At 41.3% G+C, this 19,040-nt stretch overlaps 1 protein-coding gene across 2 annotated transcripts in view; it reads left to right on the top strand.

Moving 5' to 3' along the window:
- Mark1 (microtubule affinity regulating kinase 1) overlaps positions 1–19,040 on the top strand; it is a 109,362-nt gene that overhangs the window by 65,147 nt on the left and 25,175 nt on the right. For both annotated transcript variants that reach the window (XM_041635301.1, XM_041635300.1), the window contains exons 6-10: positions 3,886–3,956; positions 9,091–9,147; positions 13,786–14,022; positions 14,109–14,228; positions 18,027–18,126. In XM_041635301.1, the coding sequence (XP_041491235.1) occupies positions 3,886–3,956; positions 9,091–9,147; positions 13,786–14,022; positions 14,109–14,228; positions 18,027–18,126 (585 nt within the window). The remainder of the gene's footprint in view (positions 1–3,885; positions 3,957–9,090; positions 9,148–13,785; positions 14,023–14,108; positions 14,229–18,026; positions 18,127–19,040) is intronic.

Here is a 19,040-nt window from a genome sequence, read left to right as displayed (position 1 = left end):
ATTAACTAATTAATTAATTATTTAATTAATTAAGTACTATTAATGAAAGTTCAGTGTTTACTTCCAAGACCTGATGAGTCTACAGTATAAATAACTTTTGGCTCATTTAAAAATTACTTAGGGACTTTTTAAAATTTGCTTTGTCATCTTTTGAATGTTTTAATTTGCTGATTTAAATATTATAATAACATATTTGATTTGTAGCACAGGAAATCCCAAGTGCAGAATGTATTTAATAAAATGTATAGTGAAAGCTTACTCTACATCAGATATTTATCTAACTGGCTGCTCACATATGACAACTCTTCAGCCAGGATATTCCCTGAGTGTTTGGATTTAAGTAACTGTTGATCTATGTGTTCTGTAAACTAGGGTTGAGTTGATGGAAGGTGCAGACCCCATGTGTAATATAGAATACAGCATATACTTTGTCTCAGGATCACAAGGGGACTGTTTTTTTTTTTTTGCGTTGATTAAATAATAGAAAATCACTTATATCTCCTTCACTTTCTCTTAAATGAGAGGCACTTGATTGAAAATAACGACTCCATTAGGACTTCTTAGATTACATCTTACGGTGTTACGTCATTGAGAAAGTAAAAGCAATACTTAAAGGACATGCTTTAAAAGCACAGAGAACTTAAGCAATTGAAAAATAAAGGGACTGGAATTATTTTGTGGATTTATTAGGTGTTTACTAATTGATAGGAAAACATTACGTTGACCGTAGTATAAAGCCTCTCCATTAGTGAAGGCCACGGGTGTTTATGGCAATGCAGGTCTTATGTAAACTGGAATAAGGACTTGTTTTGTCTATGGCATCTAGCAACACATTTTTACATGGCTTTTCAGATTTCTAAACTTTTTATTTTACATACCAAACATGTGTAATTGCTTTTAAGTTGTTTTTGCCAATTAAATGTTTTAGTTAATTTGCTTTCTTCAAAACGTTTTTGTTTTGCTTTGTTTTTTTGCCCTGAAAATATTTCAATATAGGTTTTTGTTTATTTCCTGATTTTTTTTCCCCTTTGTCTTTGGTGATGCTGGAGACTGAGCATGGGGCCTCATGCTGGGCAGATGCTCAGCCATAGAGCTGCATCCCAGCCCATCAGTGTAGATTTCTGACATACTGGAAAACCATATGGATTTGCATAAAATGCAGATCTGTAGTGAAACTTGTAAGTGCTCCATAATGACTTGTTTTTCTGTCCTTTAGTTATATTTCCATACAAATCCATCCTGTCAGGGTAGGGGCCCTGATTGTTACTTTTAGTTCAGTAAAACTCATTTATTTTGTTGGTTTGATTTTCTACACAGCAATGATCTAACATTTAGAGAAAGGAATTGGACATGCTTTGATAGAAGAAATGATCAGCCTCTAAAGGCTAGTGGGGGCCTTTCTGCTTTTATAAAGGCCCTCACCACAACTCTGCATGTATGAGCTGACTCAACGGTTGATAGCAAGTACAGTCAACTCTCCATTGGTGCTGAGGGAAGGGTGCGAAGTCCGGAGGGGCAGTGTGGACTAGTGTAGAAGAGATAGGTTCCATATTTATGTGTTGGGGGTGGACAGAGACACTGTCGTAGTTAGAGTGTCTAGTGCTATGAAGAGACACCATGACCACCGCAACGCCTATAAAGGAAAATGTTTAATTGGGGCGCCTTACAGTTCAGAGGTTCAGTCCATTATCATCTGGGCGGGACATGATGGCGTGCAGGTTGTCACGGTGCTGGAGAAGGAGCTGAGTCCTACATCTTGATCTGCAGGCAACAGGAAGTGAAGACTGTCACACTAGACTTGGCTTGAGCATAGGAGCCCTCAGAACCCACCCCCAGTGACACACTCACTCCAGCAAGGCCACGCCTCCTAATAATGCCACTTCCTATGGGTCAAGCATTCAAACACATGAGTCATCGGGGCCATACCTGTTCAAACCACCACACACAGAGAGAATGGAAACCAGCCCAAACCTCCTTTCTTTGAGTCATACAAAGCAATGCCTCTACTAATAACAATAGTCATGGTTCTTTGGCAGTGCTTCTAAAATCTTTTTTTTTTTTTTTTGACATTTTAAATCTATCACTGGCAAGGCAAGTCGGGGAAATAAAACGTTGAATTTTCCCTCTGAAATCTCCGTGTAGTTGAGATTGGCTGTGATATGCACACTGCTGACTATCTGAGTTGGATGCTGCCCCCTTGCAGGGATCAGTCAGGGACTCTGAGGAATGACAGTGAGGATTAGAAAGCCTCTCTGTGGTTTTTTGAATTGAAAGTAGCCTGTTAAAGTTGGTGTTGGGGCTCCTCTCACAGAATTTATTCTGCCTTTTGTTTATGCAAATAATACTTATAAATGCTTATAGGGTGATTTTCTAGGTCCTGAGGATGTGCAGGTGAACGAAGATAGAGTCAGCCCTCGAGCTTACATTGTAATCGGTGGAGCACAGCATCGGCAATGCTGTGCTAAGGGAAAGACTGAGACTTGTAGTATCCCTGTGTGAGCTTCCCGGGCACATGTTAGAGGAGAACCAGATGTTTGACATTTGAACACTTATGTTTACCTTTCCCAGGCTAACCTCATGTGTCTAGAGTTAACGTTTTGATGGGTTAACTGGGATTAGCAGCTGTTACCACATACCCAGAAGCACCTACTCTGATGAGCCAACTAGTGCATCCGTTCATCTCCTGTTCTCATCCCATTCCTGCTTTCTTCATGAAGTACCCATGTTTGGCATTGTTGACGTGTTAGTTTCATCAGCATGCATCCATTACATATTTGATTTTTAATATTTTACTTATATCCTGGGGCTAATTTGCATATATGTCATATATCTGTGTACTTAAATACAAGTGTCCTTTATTGAGTACTGTATGCCACTGTGCCAAGCGTATGCATTGTTTCAGGTATCCTTCACAGCAACCTAGGTAGACTCTGGTAGAAGCAGAATGCCATGGGTTACAAAGTCCTGCTAATGTCCCCTAGCACTAAGTACCCACTAAGTACAGGCTCCATAGGATACATACTCGTGGCCAGATTTTGAAGCCTGAAACTGTATTTGGCTATAGTATAGTGTAGTGTTCGTGCCGTGTAAGCTTTGACGCCATCCTGTGAGTTGTTGCTCTACACGTTTATCTGTGTTGTGCAGCAATAAGGACACAGAAAAAGTTTCTTCTTACACTGAGGGAATAGTTCAAGATTTTAACTTAATGTTAATTGTCTAAACTATTGTCAACCAGAAAAAAAATCTAAATCTTATGTAGAAATATAGATACTTACGTTCAATAGAAAATGTGAGCACTGTCTACTTTGTTAATGAGTTCAGCGCACATTTGCTGCATGCCCACTCTGTGTTCTGTCGTGGAGAGGAAGGTGCATTTGGGACAGCAGAGTGCACACAAGGGTGACGGGATTCTGTGTCGCTTGTGGTTAGCTGCCAGGGTGTATGAGGACATGTGATAGGCCTAATCGGCATATAGAACAGAGAAGAATGATGGAGTTGGACCAGACTGGAGTGGAACTTAAGAGAAAGCATGTGAGTACTTTGTAGCTGAGGCCACAATGCCAGCGCCAAGGGTGACATTGGACTGCCCTGTGGCTTCCCTTCACTAGAACGGGTAATAAAGAGTTGTCTGTATTTCATGTAACTTGTGGAGAACACATTTTCTTGGTTATTTTTTTAAGAGTTTTTCTAGATCATAAATTGCTACAGGTTCTCAGTTCCACACATAATTTTTTCCTATGCCTGTGTTAGTTTGTGACTTGTATAAACATAACAGAAAATGGTAGACCAAGTGGTTCTTGAAAACTGAGGCCAAAACTTGGCATTGCGTATACTGTTAACCAAAATCAATGTATATTTATTGCCTGCTTTACCTTTCTGATTCAGGTGAAGTGTTTGATTACTTAGTTGCCCACGGAAGGATGAAAGAAAAAGAGGCACGTGCAAAATTTAGGCAGGTATGGAAAGTGGTTTTCAACTTTGTTTTGTTGATGTTTTTAGTGGTGTGCAATGGGCAATATCACAAACAGCTTTGAGAGTACATGGATTTTTCAAAAGAAAAATTCTCCTTTCTTACACTTTTTAAAAATGGAAAATTCCTAGAAAAGAAACCCATTTCCCTTGAATTTTGCTTTAAAATAGTAGTTGCAGATGGTTATTTTGAGATGGCCATAAATGGTAACATTTCATAAGTTAGACTCAGTGTTTGAATCTGAAAACCTTAGGCCATATGACTGAGACAAAGAAGTAAATACCCAATCCTCTGATATGGCCAGAGATTATTATCAAGTCCTGTTTGCTTTGTGTGTGTATTACATATATGTAAAGAAGTTATTTTTTTCTTTTATAACTAAATATATATTGGTTTTAAAAATTCATTTCAGGCTTAAGGAGTGTGGTCAGTTTTACTTAGCTTCATATGTAAGGAAAATGCAAGTGTGGTGGACACACGGGTCCATCTTAGCATCAGTGTAGCTTCCTGGAGGAAGGACAGAGTGAGAGAGGTGGTTTTTAAAAGAATAAAACACATTTAGAATTTTACTTTTAATTTTTGCAGCTGCATTATGTTTAGTTTTATTTTTACACAGTTTATTCAAAAACACTTGCATTTTAAAAAATGCATACTAAAATTAACTAAACCGTAAGTTTATACATCTCAGCGAACTTCTATACAGTTAGAGGGACCATTCAGAGCAAAAGCTGTGGTGCTTCACATTGGATTTTTATACTTTCCCTGTTGGATATATTTTATGTGCCTACCTACCACCAAAAATGAAAATGCTGCTGAGTGTTTATAGCCAGTGTATGTACGTGTGTACACACACACACACACACAAACACACACACACACACACACACACACACACACACACACTGGCTAGATCCCAAATATGAGGAAGAACGTGGGGGATTTTCTTAGATTGTATGACCTCACCTAATTTTATGCATTCTAAGTCCATTCATTTCACTTCAAATTTTGTCGTTTTTTTACATTTTTCTTTAAAGCTGAATAGTACTCTATTCTTATATATACCAGGTTTTCATAAACTATTCATCTGTTGTTGGACAACTAGGCTGAAAAAATATACTTTATAAATTACTATATAAATGAGTAGTGAATTGTGAATTATCCATAAAATGTACTGAAGTAAGGCTGCAGTGGTGTGTTATATGCTAGACTTGCCCTTAGGGAAGTAAGAATTTTTATTGTAAGGTAATTTAGGTCCTCATCTGTGATCATTACACTGATTCTGCATTTAAAAACATTTTGTAAATTGGGCAGTGGTGACGCCTGCCTTTAATCCCAACACTCAAGAGGCAGAGGCAGGTGGATCTCTGTGAGTTCGAGGCCAGCCTGGCCTACAGAGCTAGTTCAAAGACAGCCAGGGCTGTTTTTTTTTTTGTTTTTTTTTTTTTTGTTTTTTGTTTTTTGTTTTTTTTTTTTAAGTGCCTTGAAAAACCAAAACCAAACCATTCTGTATTCAGTCTGTTGAGCAATGAAAGTGTCCATGAGGTCTTCCTCTAGGATAGCTTTCCATGGAGGGCAGTTCTTTAACCAGAGAGGCCTTGCCGCGAGTGGACCTGCTTCACTTTGTGGCCTGACCTTTCAAAATAATTGCGTGGTAGCTTTGTCCCCTACGTCTCTATTGTTCCGGTAGATCCACACAGTTAGTTGCTCATAAGAGCGGGTGGGAGGCTATGAAGTGGCTGAGGGAGCAAAGGCATTTGCCACCAAGCTGGACAGTCCAAGTTCAGTGCCCAGGAACCATATGGAGGGAGGGGCAGGGCAGGACTGGCTCCTGAAAGTTGACCTCTCACCTCGGTGCACATGCTGTGCTCGGGAGCAGTGCACAGGGAAGGCAGTGGTCCAGAGCAGTTGATGTGAAGCTCCTCCCTGCTGCAGGAGAGGAGCTGTTGCTCTGCTCAAGAAGTTTTGCTTCCTTGCCTTTAAAAAGCAAAATAAACAGTGGCTATGGAAACAACTGGTAATGGGAAAGCAACATTAAGAGCCTGGGCTGTGCTGAGCCTCTTCCCATTGCATTCTTTCCTGTCCTGGGGTTGGAATTTCTTGCTATCTGGTCAAGCACTCCGGTTATCTCCTTCCTTGTCAGTCCTTGTTAGTAGCAGATGAGTAAGAAAATTCCAGCTGTTACTGCGTGTTCCCCTTGAGATCCTTGTGTATATTTTAAAGATGATCCTCATTTATCCTTTTTCTTTTTAGCCTGCTGGTTTAACTTGTCTTCTAAAACATGGCAAGTATAGAAAGTTGTACTTGGCGAAAAAACTTTGTGTTGAAAGAGCAATCAACCATTGTGGTCAATGGGAGCAGGACAGAGTGTAGGTTTAGATCTTTAGCCCCAGCCCCCCCCCAAAAAATGTGTATTTACTTTTATTTATGACTTTTTATATTAACATTGAAAAAATGAAGTACATAACAAGGTTATATAGATTCATGCCCTTGATTCTGCTATTTGGTATGCTAAAAACAATACACAGTTTAAGACCATTTTAGCCACCACTGCCAGCACAATGCCTCTGCGTTCCATAAGCTGTGAGGGTGTGCAAACACATGTATGCATGCACATGCACACACACACACACACACACACACACACGCCGTAGTGTTGGGGATGGGGAAGTGTGCTTCCTGCTCTTCCAGAGGACCTGGTTCAATTCCCAGCACCCACATGGTAGCTCACAACGATCAGAATCTCCAGTCCCAGAGGTCGCATGCCTTTTTCTGGCCTCTGTGAGCATTGCACACTGTGTCATGCCGACATAAATGTAGCAGAACACCTATCTACATACAATGGAAACAAGTCTTATGTTCAAAATTATAGTATTGATCAAGCAAGCCTACTACTGAGAGAATAGGAATTCCTGACCCATGTATGTCATTGCAAAGCTACCCCCAGCAACACATGTGGAGCCTGAAGGTCAGCACATGCCTGCTTGTAAATCCTGTTCTCAAGGTCCACATGGAAGTCTCATAGAGAAGTCTCTGCATCCTGCTCCTGGGATGTTCTTAGGTGGCAGTCTGCTATAGGCCAGCGTGATGAAACATGGGCTTCAGGGTGGAGGCTCACGTGGTGAGTCAGAAGCCCAAACAACTTTCTTGTCAGACATGGTGTCTTGCTAGGGGAGTGTGGTGGCACCTTAAATGCCCCTCTTGAACACCAGCTCAGAGGGCATTTTCTGTGGAGAATATGTGCTTCATGCAGCATTCTCTTATGTTAGCTTCTGCTGTTAAAGCTTTGAGCTGAGGACAGTTCTTATTGCAGAAATGTCTGTGAACTGCTTGCGTAAAGACTGTCCTATCACGTGTGAGCCCATGGCCTCTGGTCACACTTGGTAACCAAATCACTGTAGCACACCTTCACTGTGTCATACAGGATGTGACCTGTGTTACCAGCATAGAGAAGTAGCCTGGTACCCTGAACACTGTTACCTCTGTAGTGTATCCAGTAAAACAGCATGCAAATCGATCCTGCGACCAACAGGCTTAACTGAGTGAAAATCGAGTCTTAGAACTTTGAAGCGGGCTGCTTCAGAATCTTACAGATGTTTATTGTTGTTCTGCTGTACGTGGGGACTCATACTGAAGATGCTCAAGGCATTGTCATCCTGCCCCAGACATTTAGTGACTGCAGTATTTGCTCAGTATGGAATCCAGGGACTTTCACCAATCTGTCTCTCAAAGCTTGATTCCATCAGCATTATGAATATATCATATTCCCTCACCATTAACCTATCTCACCCCTTTACCCCACTCTCTCTTACCAAAAATCTCAACTGTTCCTGTCCTTCAAGGACACCCTCCACCAAAGGCATGTCCTCCGAGAAGCATTTCTGTGAACATCACTCATTTTCATAACCCCTCACTTCTTTGTACCCCTGCTTCTGAGTCTCCCTTGAATTATATTACTCGCTTTCAGCCCCGTAAGGGTGGTGCTCATGTAATGTTCATGTTTGTACTCCCCCTAGGAAAAGGCACATAGCAGGTACTCAATAAACTGACTTGAATCAAATGAATTTAATTGAATTATTTACTCATGTGTGTTGGTGGTTTTGGTTTTTTTCAAATTCATGTCTTGTCTCTGAACCATTTTAACATACATTTGGATGATTTCCTAGCACTGAAATGCCACTTTCCCTCTGTGTGGAATTCCTTTTCCCTCATTTCTGTTAACACAGCCATACTCCCTGCTCCATTAGACTTTCGGGAGTCTCTTTTCTGTCTGCATTTGTGAACAGCTAACTCACATCCATACTGGAAGCGCCTTTAACCGACCCCACCGCTCTGCATCAAAATGTCCAGCCTTTTAGGTTCCAGATAGAATTACACATACAAGTTAGCTCTTTGCCAGCTGTGAGTTCTCTCTTTTAAAGACTTGTCACAGAAAAGCTTATAATCTGTTTCTTTTTTGTAGTCAAGGCCTTTACACTGTCAGACATTTCCCTCTCTGGCCCTTATCCCAGAGTCCTATACACTGGCTCTGGCTGCAAACTGTATAAGCAGTGCACAGCAATTTGTCCAGCTGAATTAAGGACAAATGTAAGATTAACTTGTATCTTTTTTTTTTCTTTTGAGGGTTAGTTTTTTCCTATTTCTTTACATTTGAGCAGAAAATATGAGATATTGTAAATACTTCACTAATTAGTTCTTGATAAATTAAGGAAATATGCCTTGAACAAACGTGATATATTTCCCAAATACACTTTGCGTTAGCTCCACCCAGCATCTTGAATGCTAGTTTACATGGGCCAAAGCCTTCTTTCATCACTGAAGTGAACCCTTCTTCTAAATTACAAATTACATACTTTGGCACATGTAAACAGAAAAATTTGATGAGTATAGAGAATTTCCATGGACGTTGACCAAAAGAAATTAGAGTATGTTTCCACAAGAGAATATTACTTTCCACATTAAAACATTCATCTCTTTAATAAGCATAGTTTTCTAAACTAATCATGAAATTGCTATTATTTTTAAATCAAAGTTAGTATTTTATCAAATTGAAGTAATAATTTTGAAAATCAGATATTTAACCATAAAATAATTTTGACTTTTTATCCAAATATTTATTTCAGATTGTATCTGCTGTACAGTACTGTCATCAAAAATGCATTGTTCATCGTGATCTTAAGGTAAGCTGCTGCTTTTAAAATTAAAATCTTAATTATGAAAGTATGTAGTAATAAGAGGGCTGGGGACTGGGGAGATGGCTCTATAAATAAGACCACTTACTTTGCAAACATGAGGACCTGTTTTCAAATCCCCAGCACTTAATAAAAACCTGGTAGGGCTGTGCATGCCTATAACTCCAGCATTTGGAGGCAGAGCCTGGCAGGGCCTGGGAGCTCACTGGCCAGCCTAGGTGAAACCGCCAGTGTCAGATGTAGTAAGTAGTTCTGTCTTTAGGGAGTAAAGCAGAGGTGAGACTGCAGGACACTGGGGTCTTCCTCTGGACTCCATCCATATCGCCACACACACTTAAAATTTGCCATGTAAGTTAGGGCCACCTCTTTCAGTTACCCAGCATTTCAAACACAGGATGAGGTGGCTTTATAGATGTGACACCATAGCTTATAAAAGACACTGTGTTCACTAAGCACATGAAAACATGGGCATGACTTTGTCTAATGTCAAAGTTAGAGGACTTGATTGATTATTAACTAACATATTTTAAATAGATAAATACAGAATTCTATCTGCCAGGGTCCAGCCTTAGCTCCGGTCGAGTACTGAGGCAGGGAAGGGATGTCAGCGCAAGGAAAACTTTTGACCACCAAGTAGATTGCACTCAAGTGGCCCTGAATAGCGCGGGCCATCTTTATTTATACTTAAACAGAGTTTTTCATACCAAGCTTACATGAACAGCTTTATTATTGGCTTTTATTTTTGACTTTAAGAAATACATCACATTTCTTAAATGATTCTAATCGGGATCATTACGAAGGCCCCCATTGTTCCCCTTTATGCTTCCCCAATACACCTTCCCACCCTCTGCATAGACTTATTCCAGACATAGAGTTCAGCCTTTGTGCAGGCTTAACTAAATATCGAGCCAGGTAATCCTGCTCTTACAGCACTGATGTCAGCTGGCAGCTACCTGAAGTTACAAAGTTAAAAGTAATAGACATGGGCACAATGCTTTAAGGACAACAGTATTCAACCCCAGACAATTCTTTCATGTCTGCAAGATATATTTTTATACAGTTTCCTTTCCTACAAGAGGGTTCCGTGTCTCCATCTCTCTGTAAGAGGCCGACTTTGACAAAGCATTCTTTCCTATTCCTTTATACCATACGTCTCCTACCAATATGAGCTCCTTTGTATGGTAAAGATGGTCTACCCATCCCATATTTTACATTGCGTTATTCCCATCAGAATATACTAGGTCTTATCATTGATTCTATATGATTATTATCCAAGGAACTTTATCTCAACAGTTGACAGTTTGTGTATTTCTGAGGCTTTTTCCTGTTCTGTGTCTACATGCCTTACTCTCCTTTCCAGAACTGTGAGACATGGTTAATGCTCCAAGTGTTGTTTTCTCATATGTACCTAAATGTCTCTATTGAGTCAAAAAAGTTCCCAGGATTAGGAGTTGGAGTTATTAAGTCCAGATAAGAGATTTCAGAGACATTAACCCCCTATTGAATCTTAGAGGAAATATTCGAGAAAGACCAGAATTTCCAGGGAAAATTACAGCTGTTGCATATGTATCTGATAAAGTAAAACTGCAACCGCTCAAAGGATCACCAAGATAATGAGAGAAAAAGGAGCCTGCAAGCTGCACAAACTGTGCATATTCCTAAGCTGTCCCGTGAGAGCCCGTTTCCACAGATGCCTTGCCCCCACGGAAGCCCATTGGACAGGTAGTCCTATGCTGATCTGAGACTAGGAGCTCCTGACATCTGTCCTCACCTGAAAATCCTTGTAAGAGGCTGCTAGTGTGTTCCTGGCTGCCCTCTGCTTGTTTGTTTCCTGGCCTCCCAGACTCCTGAAATAACCATACAGAAACTGTATTAATTAAATCACCACTTGGCCAGTTTACTTAAGCGTATTGCTAGCTAGCTCTTACATCTAGAGTTAACCCATCTCCAGTATTTTATATTTTACCACGAGGCTCGTGGCCTACGGGCAAGGTTCCAGCCTGTCTGTCTCCCATGGTGGCTCCATGACTTCTCCTTGACTCTGCCTCCTTTCTCCCAGCATTCAGTTTAGTTTAACACACCTAGCTTTACTCTACCCTATTACAGGCCTAAGACGGTTTCTTTATTAACCAATGATATTCACAACATACAGAGGGGAATCCCATATCAGAAAATGTTCAGGGTCCCATCTAGACAGAAGTAATGTCAAAGTTCAAGGCACAAATACATATGTTCACCACATGGAAGAACTGGGGTTCTGTCTCAGCACCAAAGTTCGAAATGAGGTTTCTAATGTATTTATGTGTAGGTTAGCTTTCTGTCAACATAACGCAAACTATAGTCTTTTGGGAAGAGGGACCCTCAATTGAGACAATATCTTCATCAGGGTGGCTTGTACGTAAACCTCTGGGGCACTTTCTTGATGAATGATTGATGTGGAAGGCCCAAGCCCATTGTGGGCAGTACCACTCCTGGCCAGGTGGTCCTGGGTTCTATAAAAAAGCAGACAAAGTGAGCAGCACCCTCCCTGCTCTCTCCTATAGATCCTGTCTCCAGGTTCCTGATGTGAGTTCCTATGCTGACTTCTTTTAGTGGACTTGACTGGGGACGTGGAAGCTAAATAAACCCTTTCCTCTCACAGTTGTTCTTGTTGTGGTGTTCATCACAGCAATAGAAAGTAAATGTTTGAGATGCAGATGAACTAGTATAGTTTGGGATAAAGCGTGTGGTAGAAATGGTATGGTCAGACAACCTTAAAAGGCTTGCGCTCAAGTAGTGTTTCTGCATTTCTTCCCCTCCTCTTCCTTTTCTTCCTCTTCCTTTTCCCCATCTTCCTCCTCCCCCTCCTCTTCTCTTCTTCCTCATCATCCTCTACCTCCCATCTCTTCTTCATTCTCCCACATCTTATTTCTACTTTCCTTTTTTAACATTTCCCATTCCTGGCATCAAACCTGGATTCTCTTTAAATCCATTGCCTTACATAGTGGTTATTGGTTCTATTCTTCTGATCTGTTTACTGCTCCAAATGTTTCCATATCAGTTCTTTTCTCCAGAGTTTTAAGGGAAAACATTTCTACAAAGAAAAAGGGTGTGTAGTTATGCTGTATTTTTTTGATTCATAGTTTAAACTTTATTTTTATATTGAAATAAAAATCATGTTCAGCAACCAGTTGTCCAGTCCAGTCCAGTGGAGAAAGGGTCCCCATATGTTTCAGGACTGTATCCTCAGCACTGTGTGCTGGTGTCTCTGGAGTCAGCAGGTTACTTAGATTGCCATCTAGACTATTGTGGAGAAAGTGTTCTGGAAAGTCTACCTTAGTACAGATGGCCAAGGAAACTTAAACCCTTATAGCAGAAAGGCATGTTGTTGTTGTTGTTGTTGTTGCTGCTGCTGCTGCTGTTCAGTCCACAAATGTTGATTTAGTGTAACTTTTCCAGATTCATTCATTTTCATAATATCTGTGTCCACTTTTATTTATTAACAAGTTGGTTGGTTTTTGTCTTGTTTTCTTGTAGGGAATGAGGGGTTTGGGTTTTATTATTTTGAAACACTGTCCCACCACGTAGCTAGCCCAGGCTGACCTGCCTCAGTTTCCCCATGATGAGATTATAGGCTTATACATGGCCCTGGCCAGTATCCCCACAGGTGTGACTCTACACTATGAAGTTGACAATTAATACTAGCCACCACTGTTGTAGTTACACTTTTCACAGCATTGAGATAAGCTAGAATACCACAAGCCGGGTAGGAGGCCTGGAGAAGGGAGAGACGTGTGCCAGGCACCCCAGGGAGGCACCAGTCCTCTGGGTTTCATCTTGGTCAAATTTTACTCCTTTTTGGACTTTGATCAAGCAACCTACAAACCAGCCCGTAACTTTATTAGTCTATTTATCCATCAATTAAAAATGGAATTTACATGAAACATGCACCAAAAAGCAAGTTTTCATTAAATTGTTTGCATTTATAGAAGTTTCCATTGGGTGGTTGTTTTAGAATTTTAGGAAAAGTCTCTTGAACATGGGAGCAGAGTCCTTGCTTCCTCCAGAACGTGACTCTCAACAGGAGTCTGCATTTAGAACAGCAAGCGCTGCTGAAAATAAAGACCGTGGAAGCCCAATTGTCCACTTGTTTCCTTTCACTAAGCACTGCTTTGTTGAGGAAGTGCTCTGTAGGAGAGGACAGAGGACGGAGTAAAGGAGCCACAGACCCGACATACTCTGGAGCCTGCCATCATCTGCTTGTTCAGATGGTTCTCCTCTGGCTAATCTTGGCTTAAGTCTGAGGCAAAGTGGAATTTCAATGTGTATTCTTTAGAATAGGTATGTCCTGTTACGGTACAGTTCCGAGATGCCTCTTACCATGAAGTTAAAAACCTTTAAAATAAACTGTGGGGGTGGTGTTCAAAATAACCTTTCTGAAATAGTCCTATGTGCTTTCTTTTTCAAGTGTTAGAATCCAGTCTTGCGCAGATGTCGCTTAGACAGCTGCGCACTGCACTGCAGAAGTGGATGTTAGTCTTAAATGAGAGGCAGACACTAGCAGACTTAGCATCTGAGAGAAGTGCAGCGGACATCTTTATTTTGTGTGCACTTTTTACATTGTCCTTTTTATTATTTTCCTCTTAGGCTGAAAACCTTCTCCTTGATGCTGATATGAATATTAAAATTGCTGACTTTGGTTTTAGCAATGAATTCACAGTGGGGAACAAATTGGACACTTTCTGTGGAAGCCCGCCTTACGCTGCCCCCGAGCTTTTCCAAGGCAAGAAGTATGATGGGCCAGAAGTGGATGTGTGGAGTCTGGGCGTCATTCTCTACACGCTTGTCAGTGGCTCCCTGCCCTTTGATGGCCAGAACCTAAAGGTACCTGCTGTTTGGTGCTGATGCCCTTCTCCCCAGGAGCTGTAATGCCAACTACTACTTACAAACGCTTTCCTTCTTTGTCCAAGGAACTTCGTGAGCGAGTCCTCAGGGGGAAATACCGCATTCCCTTCTACATGTCCACAGACTGTGAGAATCTCCTGAAGAAACTGTTAGTGCTGAATCCCATAAAGAGGGGCAGCTTGGAGGTGAGTGTGCTGTGTGTTCCAGGTACACAGTCAGTACACAGCATAGACGCTGCAGATGCAGTTCCCAGTGTTTGCCCAGCTTCTAATTTGCCTTTTCAGCATCAGGAAGTAATGGTTCTTTATTGAAAACCCACAGTAGGTCTCTCCAAAGGCTTATTTCTTCTTCGTTCATTGGTGAGTTATTAAAACGGACACAGTGGAGGCAAAGTTGACGCCCTCAGCCCCGCAGCCAGGGTTCCTCTGTATACTCCTGGCTGTGAACTCACCTTATAGACCAGGCCTCGGATTCAGAGATCCACCCGCCTCTGCCTCCTGAATGCTGGGATTAATGGCGAGCGCCACCACCAAAGTTGACTTTTGAAGGGGATAAACCTAGCCTGTGTCAGAAACTACGTGGTCCAAAACTAAAACCTTTATGTTAAGACTGATCAGATCTTTGAAGGTTGAAAATGATTGTGGAAATTCTAAACCAGTTAACTCTTCATCTGGAATTACGTGAAGCCAAAATCTGCAATAGGAACTTCATGTCAGTACTGAGAATTTACAGACATGAGCAGAGTATATTGGAGCAGGTGCTTTTCCTTTAGACACTGCTGCTGCCCACACGCATTCCATACACACTATCTTCATGTCCTAACTGTTACAGAACCAGCAGAGGTCCTAGTAAGCAAGATGACAAGCCCCTTTCCCTTCTTAGGCTTCTTAGGGATAACTGATGATCATTTTTCCCTTCTGGGTCTTCTTTGGTTTTTAAAGACTATGTGTTGAAAGTGTTTGCTTTCATGTATGTGAATTACATACATGCAGTGCCCTGAGATGCCAGAAGATGGGGGTAAATCCCCTGGAACTAGAGTCACAGGTGATTGTGAGCTGCCATGTAGGCCTGGGAACTCAACCTGGGAAAAATGCTTTTACTCTCCCAGCCACCCCTCTGGCCCCTTCACGTCTGTCTTTAGGAATATTTTGGCCTAGAGTTTGAAAGACTCAGTACCCATTCCTCACTTGAACTTTTAAAGTCTTCCTTCCTGCGTGGGAAGGACAGGGAGAGCAGTGAAGGTCCTGCTCAGTTCTGTTTCACCGGGGGCTTTCTGCACACACCATGTGGTGCAGTGGAGGTGCAGCCCTGGGAAGCCAGCCCTGCTCACAGTGCTCAGCTCAACTTGGGCATCCTCATTCTTTTCCACACATACTTTTTCTAAAAGACATAGTATGTTTCGGTGGAAATTGAAGACTTGGGAAACTAAGTGCTTTGAAGAAGCAGATCAATTGGTATTTTTTACTGCATTGTTCGTTCAGGTGTGATTAGTTCTTAGCTCAAATTTTTTGTGACTTTTCCTTTGGGGGTGAAATGACATGTTAATACTGATGTCTCTAGTGAAAGCCCATTTCTGTCTTACTGTTTTTCTCAGCTTACTTCCACCCATTCATAGAAAGTGTGTGTTGGCTCAGAATGGAAAACCACTGACTTGTCAGTTCTGAGGGTCTAGAACTAGCTCTGGGGTCCACTTTCTTCTTTTAAGATTTACTTAAATTGTATATATGTATGTGGGTGTGTAACTGAGTGCTAGTGCTAGGGGAGGCTGGAGGTGTCTGTGGGATCCACTCCTATCCAAAACTCCCTTCACTTGCCTGCGAGTAACAGATTCCCAGAGCTGAGACAGCAGTTCACAGAAAGGCAGATTAGAGAGAATGCAGACAGTCGCCTGGGGAGACAGTGCTTACAACCTTCTGTGGGCTGCTAATAAAAATGAATGTGCTTCCCTCAAAGATGACTATTTACTGTTTTCAGATTTGGCCAGAATAGTTATCCAAATGGTTTACTCTTTGATCCTTAACATTACGAGGCTGCAAGTTGTGCAGACCTCATGATAGGTTTATAAGCCCAGCTTCTGTGGAAGAGTTGAGGATCAAAGCCAGACTCAGCAGCTGAGCCCCTACAGCTCAATGGGAGAGCCTGTGCCTGGCACACACAGGGCCATAGTGCAAGCTTTAGAACCTGTCCCAGAACTCTCTCTGTAGACCAGGCTGGCCTTGAACTCACAGAGATCCACCTACCTCTGCCTCCTGAGTGCTGGGATTAAAGGTGTGCACCACCAGCACCTGGCTATTGCTATATTTCTTTGGCAGAATAAAAGTAGTAAGTTTTTACCTAGGCCCATGACTTATCCAGTCTCAAGTTCTTGGCCACTTTAGAAGTGTCAGGTTTGGGTAGCATGTCAAGGAATGAGCTTAAATCCAGTCAAAAGGTGGTTGGTTACTCCCATGACACCTGTGCCACTGATGCACAGTGTGTCTTATACATTCTCTTTAGAGGAAGGATTTCTTACAGCAAACCTCAAGAAACCCCCTTGAAGTATTGAAGTAGTAGTAAACTCAAGAATTGTCTTACATGATCTTCATTATTTATTATTATTATTATTATTATTATTATTATTATTATTATATTCAGCACAAACATTTCTTGGGGGAGAAGGTAGGGGAACATCAGTGCTTGGCCATGACCTTCCTCATGACTATACCAGTAAGTTGCTCATCTCCTCCCAGTCTTGTCACTTTGTGGCCCTTGTTGAGGTCCATGGCTATGGAGTAACAGAGGCCATGGCTATGGACAACGGGGTTGGAGGGGACATGACACTGGCTGAGCCCTGCCGTGTGTGCCCATCTGTCCTCACGGGAGCCCAATAGTGGCAAATATGGCCACAACTTCATTTGTAGTTTTTATGTTTTTTTTTTTAATTTTATTTATTTTTATGTGTGTGAATGTTTTGCCTGCATAGATGTCTGTGCATCATGTCTGCACATGAGGCCACAGAGACAAGAATTGGATCCCCTGGAACTGGAGTTGCAGGTGGTTAAAAGCCATCTGTAGGTACTGGGAATCAAACTAGTTCCTCTGGAAGAACAGCTAGGGCTCTTAACCTCTGAGTCATCTTTCCAGCCCTTTGTACCAGTTACAGTTAGTAAGCTTTAGCATTGTGTGTGTGTTGCGGGGGAGGTGTCTGTAAACTTGTAAAACAGTTATTTTCAAAGCACTCCTCTGTGTGTAAGCATAGCTTTTAGCCAGTAGTAGAAGTTTGGAGCTGTAGTTTGTTGCTTTACATATGCTGGATGTTCTCTCTCACCCAGCTGTAGCTGTCCCCTCCCACTCCTTGGTTAGACCCCACTAGGTTGTCTTTAACAGCCCAGGGCTGACATTTACACCACAGGGTATTTGGTTCTGATAATTCACGTCAGTACCTGTTTTCACCTTGATTGTTACCTACTTTCTGATTCTGGGCTTTAGTGATTACCATCATCCTTTCCCAAATTCTTTGACTCAACTGGACTGACTAGCCTAGATTTCCATCCCCCAAGATATCCTCTTTCTTATGAGTGGAATTTTAAAATAAATGCACGAGTTTGATAAAAGGCCAAAAATGAATAAATCATATATATATATATATATATATATATATATATATATATACATATATATATATATGAAGCAAACGTTAAAGTCAGATTCTCATGTTAAAACTTTCCAATTTAAAAATATTCATTTTAATTTGAAAATATTCCTTTTAAAGGAAGGAGGGTTGTTTTGCATTACTTTTTATGAGTACTGGTTCATCTAGTTGTGATAACATTCTGGGTGTCCAAGAGAGCCACACCTTCTGTTGGACCATTAATTAAAGTAGATAGAGTAACTTTATTTGAAATTGTCACATGACTCTTGTTGAGTGAACCAATAAATTTCACATTTGAGGAGTGGGTTGAATGTTGTAATTCACCAGACATGACTTAGAGTTTATTTCCTAGCAAATAATGAAAGACCGATGGATGAATGTTGGTCATGAAGAAGAAGAACTAAAACCATATTCTGAGCCTGAGCTTGATCTCAATGATGCAAAAAGAATAGGTAAGTGTTTAAATACTGTGAGGGTCGCTGCCATAGACTATAAGAACTGGTCCAATGACCTAGCACAGTAGTGTTCATGTGGGGCTTTTATTTTAAAATACTTTCATTATCACCTTAATGGCCAACACTAAAGTATTCAAGTTCCTTAGTTTGTTTTCATTTATATCTATGGTCCTGTTCAATTATTGGAAACTATAGCAAAAAATAAAATAAACTAGACAAGCATACTTACTTCTTCCTGCACCCCTCACTGGAAGAATACCCACTAGAACTATTAGCACTGAGCAGACTAAAATGTATAGCAAAGTCCAGGACACAGAAATCTAAGCTGTGGGCACGTTGCTTCTCCCTTTCTGCGTAGCAGACCTTCCCTGACGCCATGACTTAATGAGAACATTGTGAAAGCCTTAATACCAGAACTATGTACTGCCGATGAAAAGGGAAGCAGAGGGCTTGGATCGAGAGAGTTGTCTCCTCAGGAGTAGCCGAGAAGGTGCTGAGAGAGTGAGCAGAGAGAACGAAGAGTGGGCACGTGGGAGGCCCAGACAGTACAGACTTTGCCTGGACAAAGGAAGTCACCTCAGAAATGCCCCCAGGAAATGAAAACTGGCTGAATATATTAAATCCATAACATAAATAATTCTGCACACAAAAAATTAGAAATGGGGCTGGAGAGATGGCTCACCAGTTAAGAACACTTGTAGCCCTTGTAGAAGACCCAAGCTCAATTCCCTGCTCCCAGGTTGTGGCTCACAGCCATCTGTAGCTCCAGTCCCAGGAGAGCTGACGCCCTCTTCTGATGTCTACAGACCCCAGGCAGGCCTGTAGTGCACACAGATACATGTAGGCAAAGCAATTAAATAAATGTTAAAATTATAAATGTATAGTATCTGAATATATAGTTAAAGCTCACT

Source organism: Microtus oregoni, unplaced genomic scaffold, assembly GCF_018167655.1.
Source record: "Microtus oregoni isolate MIOR12 unplaced genomic scaffold, Mior012 000047F_ref0000412, whole genome shotgun sequence".
Classification (NCBI taxonomy): Eukaryota; Metazoa; Chordata; class Mammalia; order Rodentia; family Cricetidae; genus Microtus; species Microtus oregoni.
Note: the sequence above shows the minus strand (reverse complement) of the source record. Positions and strands in the feature narration are given on the sequence as shown.